General features: G+C 38.9%; 1 protein-coding gene across 4 annotated transcripts in view; it reads right to left on the bottom strand.

Annotated features, from left to right (window-relative positions):
* Positions 1–9,881, bottom strand: part of BABAM2 (BRISC and BRCA1 A complex member 2) — a 362,799-nt gene that overhangs the window by 69,376 nt on the left and 283,542 nt on the right. For all 4 annotated transcript variants that reach the window (XM_011370731.2, XM_023536945.1, XM_011370732.1 and 1 more), the window contains one exon: positions 8,166–8,248. In XM_011370731.2, the coding sequence (XP_011369033.1) occupies positions 8,166–8,248 (83 nt within the window). The remainder of the gene's footprint in view (positions 1–8,165; positions 8,249–9,881) is intronic.

Below are 9,881 nucleotides of genomic sequence, written 5' to 3'. Positions count from 1 at the left end.
AGCAAAAGCTTTGCATCAAAATAATGTCCAAGTTTCACCAATGTCAATAATACTTCAAGATTAATTCTAAGAAAAAGTTATACTGAATTAGATCAATACTAGAAAGTTACTTTCTTTCACTGAGTTAGATGCCTTCTTGAGTTATAATTTATTAATTTCAAAGCAGTTGCATAAGCTTTTAAGTTAAAATCACTAAGTTTTCATGATCTTTCTTTGATCAGATAAACTCACTTTAGCAATTACTTTAATATAATAATTACAGCTGAAAAGAATCATACAACATATATAAAAGGTATAGGGGGAAAATCATTGAATGGTAATATGCATCTGATTTACAGCATCCTTCCTTACAAGAAGTCTTGTAAGGTCATTAAAAAGATGTCATATAATCCACGGTATCAGAATGAAGAGAATATTCCCAATGAAGATTAATGAAATAAATTCTCAAATCAGTGTCAGAAATTTCACAAAACAAGTCCTTCTGGAAGTAGACTCTAAAGACAAAACTCAAGTTTCAATCTGACTCGCCAGAGCAACAGCGGTTGCTAAAGGACGAGAGCTCCCTGTGCTGTAAACTGTGAACAGGGTGCTCGTTTATGTGTGTGACGGAAGACAAACGCCACTGCCTGGCAGGGCTACCCACCTCCAACGAAGTCCGGGATAAAAATTACCCAAATGTTTAAAGTACCTAAAAGACCAAATAGTTCTCATAATCAAAGCGAAAAGGCATTTAGAAAATGTAAATTTCTTTTATCCTTTTCCATATTCTCTTATCATTTGAACTATAGAGAACTGATTGGTTTCACTTTTTGGTAATAATCAATTTTAGTTCCTGTTGCTTTGATAGCTATTATTACTACTGGAAATAATAAAATTAAACTACAGATCTTTATATATGCCTGATCTCTAGTAAACATATTAATTCTAAAATAATATTGCACTTTTTATAGATTTGGTTTGAAATGAATTCTAATACATAACATTATGGTTCTTATAATGGTTCATTATGATTCTTTACCAATTCTGACTTGCACTTCAAATCTATTTATAGAAAGATGTGATTTGTATCTCAAAAGTAAGCAAGTTTGAGAAACCTTACAGTTTTTGTCAAACTGAATTATCTAGTAAACACCTTGTTTGTTGCTGCTAAAAATCTTACAAGTGATTATTTCTGTGGCAAGGAGATGAGTCCACATGACTTTGCTCAGGAACTAAGAGCTACTACGGTGATAGCTTTGCCTTTGAGTGGTGAAATGACAGTGCTACATCACGGCAAATAATGTCCACGGGTATACTGGCGGTCGCATAGCCTGACGAAATCAGAGCTTGGAAGGGGCAACTGTAGCAATAAACAGAAGTCTCTGCATTTTACTTAAAATTTCAAAAGCTGTCCTAATTTTTAACTTATTGGCCTTGACTGCAGGCCTATAAGGAAAGAATTATTTAAATGACTAGCAGAATTAGTCTGCAGTTGCCAATTTCCTCTAGCTTAGGAAAAAAAAAAAGTTTTACCAGAAACTTAGCTCTCTTGATAAAATAAATGTTTTCTGGACTTAATGTAAGCTTAAAAATAATGAATGGATGAATGAATGAATGGATAGACAGATAAAGACATACTGAAAGAATAATATTAAGAAATCTGTATGAACTTTAATTATGTAAAATGAAGAGAAGAACCAGAGTAAGAATCTCATCATCCCCTACACCAAATAAAGCTGCCGCTTCCCTCTATACCCACTGTAACAACTAGAAAATGGAGGAACAGAGCAACCGAAGACCTAAAGACACACTGGAAATTACAGACCGAGCAAATTACAAAGAGGATATACTTCTTTTATTCTCTTCATTTATTTTGAAAATATAAAGTTGTTAGTAGCAATAATAGCACAAGCTATATTGTGTTTACATTATAATATATATAGATGTAATATATATGACGATAACGGCACAGGGGGAGAAGAAAAGGAGCAAAGCTGTTGTATTTTACCAGAATTAAGTTGCTAGTAACCTATGTCGATTGTGTTAAATTAAACATGCATATCACAATCTCTAGACAAATCACCGAGAAAACGCAAAAAAAAAAAAAAAAAGCTAAAAATATCAAGAAATCAAAATGGTACATTGAAAACATTTGCCTTACACAAAATAAGGCAGTAAAAGAGGAATAAAAATGGAATGAGACCAATAGAAAACATATCTCAAAAAGGCAGACCCAAATCCAGCCACACCAAATAATTACATTAAATGTCAATGGATTAAACTCTCTCATAAAAGAGGAGATTGTTAAAATGTCTAAATAAGCAAAACCTAACTCCTAACCATGTGCTGTCTACAAGAGACACACTTTAGATATAAAGACAAAAAAAAAAAAAAAAAAAAAGGTTGAAAGCAGTGGGATGTAAAATAATACACCAAGCAAACAATAAACATGAGAAAACTGGCATGAATATATAAATGCCAGATGAAATAGACTTTAAGAGAAGTCATATCACTGGAGACAAAGTGGGACATTTCATAATGGTAAAAAGGTCAACACATCAGGAAGACCTAACAACTATAAACGTATATGTACCTAACAACAGAGCCAAAAGAAATAAAGGGAGAGAGCCCTTCTTGCACGGCCACAGGTTAGCAGCAGCTATGTTTCTCTACCAAAGGCCCTTCCCAGCTCCTGCCAGGAAACCCTCTCCTTACAACTGAGCTCTATCTGGCTTCTGGCAACCACGCTCTCCTCTCGCCCGTGCAGGCCTAGATGAGGTACCGACTCCCTGCTGCTGCTAACCATACCTTTTGGTTTTTTTTAACCCTGTCCACACCTTTGAACACAGTCCTTCCATTAAATTCTCTCTACTTATCTGTGCAAAGAAGTCAGCTGTGATGTGTCATCTATTTCCTGAAGGGACTTTAACCTAGATAAAATCCAAACACCTTGCCTTGGTTGGAAAGAGACTAGTAGGTGCTTATTAAATATCCATTCTCTTTCTTACTCAAAGAACTTTGATTTTTAACTGGGCATTTGCTGCTCCAGCTAAAAAACCATACTTCCCAGTCTGCCCTAGCTCACGTGCTGAGGCCATTTGAACTAAGTTCTGGAACAAAGATCTATCTAACAGGAAGCGGTGCATGAGACTTCTTAGAAGATTCAGTAAATGAGAAGATCTGTACCCTTCTTCCATCTTTTTTCTATTGTGTTTGTGTATGGCATGGCTGGAGCTCCAACAGCTTTCCTGGACTGTGAGCAAGAAAGCCACGTCCAAGGGATAGTGGAGTAAAAAGCCTGAAGGAACCTGGGTCCTATGTGACCTCTGGATCTGTCATTCCAGTCCTGGACTGCCTACATATACATGAGTGAGAAATAAACTCCTATCTTGCTTTAAACCATTGTTTTTCAAGTGTTTATTACTGCTTAATCCTGATACATATTGGCCTGTGAGGCAGTAGCTGATCTGACCCTCGCTCTCTCTAACCTCATTTTATATGACTCTCTCCTTGTTCCCTCTACTCCAGCCACACTGGCTCACGCGAAGCTCTCTGCTGCCTTTAGCAGCTCTTTGCACAGCTGACTTCTTTCCCTGAAATCTCCCCTGACTCTCTAAATGGCTGCTCATTAACGTCTCAGCTGAAATGTCACCTCTTACGACCCATCTTCTCTGACTATCCTAACGGTAACTCCCTCTTTTGTCTCTTTCACAGTCCTCTGCTTTGTTCCATTATGGTATTTGTCATTTGAAATCTATATATTTGTTAGTTTACTTCTTTATTGTCTGTCTCTCTCATTAGACTCCATTAGGGAAGCTCTGTCTCTTTCATATACATAAAACATATAGAGTCCTCTCTCTGACATACACCACTTTGTGCCTTGCATATAGTAGGCAAGTTCACAAAATGTTTTTAAAAATGCATACCATTGTAACTTTACCTTCATCTGATCTCTTTTCTCATCAACTAGATAAGGGTTTGGCTTTTTTTTGGTAAAGGGTCAAAGAGTACATATTATAAGCTTTCCCATCTCTGTTGCATATTCTTCATCTTTGTATTTTTTCCTAACGACCCTTTAAAAATATTAAAACCACCTTAGCTTGAAGGCCACATCAAAACAGGCTGAGCGTGTTATTTGGCTCCCAACCCTTGTGCCTGACTCTAAGTATCTTAAGGTCAAGTCTGAGTTATTTATTTATACCCCCTGGGACCTGGCATAGTACTGAGCAGACAGCGGGTTCTCAGTAAACTCGGAACTCTGTTAAATTAATTGAGTTAGGGGCAAAGAAGAGGAAAAATGAAACGGAACATCCAAAATGGTCAGATTTGGTCTAACAGGTATTTTACCAGGGAAACATGGCTTGTGTTCCAGATTGGGTGACTCAAAGGGTCATTTACCAATAATTTACAAGTAACGAGAAAAGACAGCTTTGCATACAGTCAGAGACTCTCTCACCTGTCCTGAAAGCCACAGGTCTCAATACCTTCCCTTCTAAGCAGCAACCCTGCTAACTCAGGCAGCTGCCTCCTCTTGTATAGTGCAGGTGACAGGAACCCAGGAGAAAGAGCCGACGTTTTACCCAGTGGTTGCTTTTGTGCTGTTTCTGTGCCTTGCTATCTGGTTTTCTTGTCACCTAGCATTCTGAAAAGCTGGTTTACAGAACACATCTACCTCCAGGGGTTAAAAATAGCTTGGCAAACATAGAATTACTACATAACCACTACAAATAATTCTCAGATGATGGCCAGGAAACCTTCCTGAAAACAGTTTCTGGATGGGAGCAAATCCCTGATTCTGCTATGGGTCTAAGTCTTACAATATATTGATAATAAATGAAGGAAGGAAAGAAGGAAAGACACAATAAATGGACAAAAATTCTCTATGGCCATGATCATGACCACGGTCCTCACTCCTGGAACCACCAGCATGCCAGGGAGCTGCAGTGTCTCCTGAGAGATCCCAGAATATGTGCCATGTTTTCCCCTAAGGCATTCTTGCTTCCGCTCGCTGACACACTCTGAGGTCTGAGCCGTCTGTCTCAAGAGAGAGTGTCTCTTCCCTCTAGCATCCAAAATGCTCAGAATTGTTGCCAGCACCTGCCCTATTGACAGTCCTCTTCCTGGGCCTGGGCAGAACGGAGATGGGGGAGAGCAGGGATGTTACCAGGGGTCCTGCCAGGTCTCCAAGCTCATGGAGCAGTGGAGCCAGCCACAGGAGACCGGCTCCATCTCTAGGCACTTCCTGCTTCCTTTTTCACATTCTTGAGATCTCAGAAAACTAACTGTAATGTTCCGTCATTAAGTCTCTGCCACTCCATATTTTCACATCCCTATCTTTATGGAAAAAAAGGGAACAAGAGGTCCCTTGAGTATTGTAACCAAGCAAACAGGTGCTTCCAAGGGAAGGTAAGTATAAGATGCTTAATTGTATGACTGAATAAAACAGGCTATCTAACCAAGCTTCACTCTGATGTAGCAGGTCCTACATTTTAGATATAAGAACGAAGAAAAGGGTAGAAATAATTTAACTAAAGACAGGCTGCGAGTTAACGATGGAGCAGGAAACAGCATCAAATCCCCTGATTCAGAGACAAGGTTTTATCTGCCAGAAGAGCCCAACGTTGGCAGTGACGCTAAGAGACAAGTGAACAGCCTGGGGAGGAAAGGAATTGCAGCCTGAGGAAACACTTGGTAAAAGTAAATTAAACAAACCCCAAGGTCCCTGTGGCTGCTCTAAGAGGTGCCTAGGAGTTCTATGTTTCTAAAGAAGGTAATCAAAAGTAAGTGAAAATATGACTTTGGGATTAGATTTTGCATGTCTGACTTGGAAAAGCTAAGACAGAAAAGAAGCTGCAAGAAATACTGGACACATAATACCATGGAGAGAATATTCTCTGAGGAACAGGCCTTCCAAAGGAACAAGAATTGTGACAATACTGGAGACCCTGACAACAGAGCTGCCAGGAGCTGAGAGGCGAGTGCTCTCGTATACCTGAACATCACTCTTGCTAGCTACCACTGAGCTGCATGTCAAAACACAGATTAGAATGAGCAATGCCAAGAATATCTTCTTTTTCTTATATCTGATGTCATTTTTTGCAGGTAGAACCATAGCTAGGAAAGTAAGTTCCAGGAAAGAACTGAGATTTCATGCCACTTTGGGATAAAGAAACTGGATGAAGCATTCATCTAATTTAATGTTTGCGACTACCTTTTGTGTGTCCTTCCCTCTATGTCCTTCTCCCATAGCCACTCTGAGAGGCCTCTAACTGTTGCCACCAGCATTCGAGGCAGGGTACAGACGCCTCTTGTTGAACTGGACTAGAGGAATTACATCAGACTAATCACCCAAGCGACTGTCCAGGGTCATGAGAGACAAACCAAGGATGCAATCAGGGCCTGGGGTCAAGTTAATAGGCTAGAAACAGAATTCCTGGGATCAGATGGTGAGGCAAAGTGGATATGGCAAACAGGAAGTGAGATCTCACAAAGGAAGTATGACTCAGAAATGGAAAGCCAAAGCAGCTCCATATATAGTCAGAATCAAAAGTTGTGGCTGGAAGTATCAGCAGAGCCACAGAAGATGGTGAGCAAAGAGGAGACTGCCACAAGGCCTTGACTGTGAGGCTTCCTCTTCTACCTGGCCCTGTATTGTAGGTTAAGCTTCATAGGCCAACGTCTCCACAGGACTTAACAACCACATCCCCAGTGTATATATGAGAAAACTAAAGTAGAAGAAGGCTTGACGTAGTGATTGAATAAGGTCCTGTAATTAGTTGGAGGCACACTCAAGATTAAAATTATTATCTTCAACTCTCTGTTTATCCATACACATTATTAACACAAAGCAATATACTTACATTTTTCAGATGCATTTGAAAAGATGGTCCCAATGTATGACTAGCTATAGAGTAGGAGCTCAATACAAAGCACTGCATGACAAGGTGGTTATCACTGAGAAACACCTAAAAGGCAGGGAGAACCAACTCCTTACAGGTATAGCCAACTCTCAGTTATCTACATGTGGGTTATGTTTCAATCAGAGGCTTTCTTCTCTCTGCTACTATGGACATTTTTGGGTTTCTTCCCTAACTATCTGTTAGTATGAAATCAGGTAAGTCGAATTAATTTAAGAACTCTTTTAACCTAAGCAAATTACAGCCAAGAAGGCCAATCTGCCAGGGAGGAAAAATCGCAAGTCAGTATCTTTACACTCTGTGATGGCTTTGCTAAACAGGGCCGAAGCTTTGCTTCCTAAAATCATTTACTAAGTCTAGGGTAGTTCCAGCTACCATGCAAAGTCAACCCAAACCCACTGCTTTTCTATAACTCAACTTGAGAGAGCTGGAACTTTATGCCTTTAGCTTCAAGTCTTGGCATTTAGCATACCAAATTACTAAATCATAAACATTTTGGTTAACTTGCAACCATTAGCTGACATACTAGTAGCAACTTGCAACTTTAACCTGGCACCATGGGTCACTCATTCTTATGTAATAAAGAAATAAACAAAAAGACTCTTAATTATCCATCAAGAGAAAGCTGAACCAAAGTTTGACTGACTGACTAATGCAATACAACAAACATTTAAATACTACTCTGTGGAAGAAAACTAAAAAGTGATGTTGAGATTATATTAAAATGCTGTATCGCCTTTAAGATTTGTTATATATTATCAAAGTTGTAGACTTTTCACTTAATAAGGATGATAACCAAATGATCAAAGCAAGCATGTTCTGAGTAATCCTTAAAGTTGTGAGACCTGATACTGGAAAAAACTTTGAAACAGAAATCTGGCTAGGATAAGGTTTCTTAAATTCAGCACTATTGACGTTTTGCATGCAATGATTTTTTTGTTTGCGGGGGGGAGGATGTGGATGTCCTGTGCATTATAAGGTGTTTAGCAACATTCCTCACCTCTATCCACTAAACGCCAGCAGCAACAACACTCCTTCCCAAATCATGACAATCAAAAATGTCTCCAGACATTGCTACACATCCCCTGAGGGGAAAATTACACCTGATTGAGAACCACTAAAGGTATTTTCTCTTTAAAACCATGCAGGAAATACACTAAAGTAAAAGAAACCAAGTCAGGACATTAAAGGTTCTCCTATTCTTTGTTACATGTACTTTTGCACATTTTCAAATGCACGCTGACATGCTAATAGCAAAAGTATACTCACTGTGTACAAGGAAACAAAAATCTTTCCACATCAGCAGCAGAGTGAGTTTTGTAAAGCCTTCTGCATCATATTCCACGACACCTCTAAGTCATAAAAAACACACACACAAAAACTCTCATAAAAATACGGCATAAAAGAGATGGAGTCAAGTAAAGAATACATTCATAAAATCGGGGTGACTGAACCTGGGATGCATTTAAGGCAAGCGAGTGTCACCACTCGCTTGGAATGACAGCATCTAGGTCAAGTTACAGCTGTGCCATTTACTATCTATTATGACCTCAGGCAAATTGCTTAACCTTCAGAGCCTCAGTTTCCTCATCTGTAAAATAAATATAATAATATTTTCAAACATATAAGATAGACCATAAAATGCTATGCAAATGTTAGTTACTAGTTATGAGTAAAAGGACAAATTAAGAACTCAGGTCAGCAGCGACACTACTGTCTGTATAGCAATTGTTAAAACTCAGTTTCATGTAGCCACTCAATAGTAATGAGCAAGGACAATATTACTAAGTTTAGGATTATATATTATTTTCTTCCAAAGTACTTGGAATCCTTTCTCATGTCCCCCTGTCCTCCCCACCGGGCTCAGGACAGTGTAGAAACGTTAGCTGGGTGGACTCTGGGTTTAGATGGGAGATGCCCACCTCATGTGTCAGGCTCCTGGCCACTGAAGGGCCTGGGCAGGGCTCTGGTAGGCTCACCTCCCCCATTTCTCTCAAGAGTTGAGGGCTTGTGGGATGTCACCGTAATGTGACAACCCTAACCACACACTGAGGACAGGATTACTGTTCTCTGTCATCCATACAGGAAGGGCTTTGCCGTCCTTAGAGATGCCTTCTTCCGGGCTGAGTCAGCCATTCAGACCGTTAACACTGATGGCCACCCAGTTTAAGCAGGAAGGCACAGTTGTGCCCACTGTGAGGGCTGAACCTAAGAGTCTGAAGGCTAAGCGATCTGCACCGAGACTGTTGGGATAGCGTTCAGAGTTTCTGACTTCAGTCAACAGTTTTATTCACCAGGTTATATTTCTTTTCATGAATTTATAATTAACTCAATGTTACAACACTGATATCTAAACATTTTAGATCCTGCATCCCATAAGCAAAAACAAGCAAAGAATCTTTTTCATCAAGCATATAGTACAGTAATATAACAGTATTTGTGTATATTTTAATAGTTGCATACAAGCACTACTGTATTATATGCACAATAAAACACACAAAAATGTATATTAAAGAAGAATTGAGACTTTGAAACAAATGTAAGTGAAATTTTCATGTTTTTCTTGCGCATCGATGGAGTGAGGTGGTATGTGTGCATCCTACTTTGGAGGTCATTGTGCTAGTTTCTTTATTTTTAATTATATACACTAAAGATAATCTTACTCAAAAATCAGAAGCCATTTATTAACTACAGTATCTTAACTTTCTCAAAATTTTTATAAATAAAGCTGAAAAAAATCTTAAGTATTAAAGAAGTATGTGAAAGACAGTCATACTGTTTAGATATTGACCGTTCTACTTTGGAGACATGAAAAATCCCATTACGGATGAGAAAATTTCTTGAAGTTGTTCTGAGGAATCAGAAATTTTGCTCACAATCTTGCCACAGTTTGTAAAATTCTATCCCAGGGAATGACCGACCTTACTTGTTATTTCATCTTCTCTTTCCTAGTCCCACTTTCCTTTGTCCCCATTTCTTCATTTG

This window comes from Pteropus vampyrus, unplaced genomic scaffold (genome assembly GCF_000151845.1).
Source record: "Pteropus vampyrus isolate Shadow unplaced genomic scaffold, Pvam_2.0 Scaffold173, whole genome shotgun sequence".
Taxonomy (NCBI): domain Eukaryota; kingdom Metazoa; phylum Chordata; class Mammalia; order Chiroptera; family Pteropodidae; genus Pteropus; species Pteropus vampyrus.
This window is presented reverse-complemented; position numbering and strand designations above follow the sequence as displayed.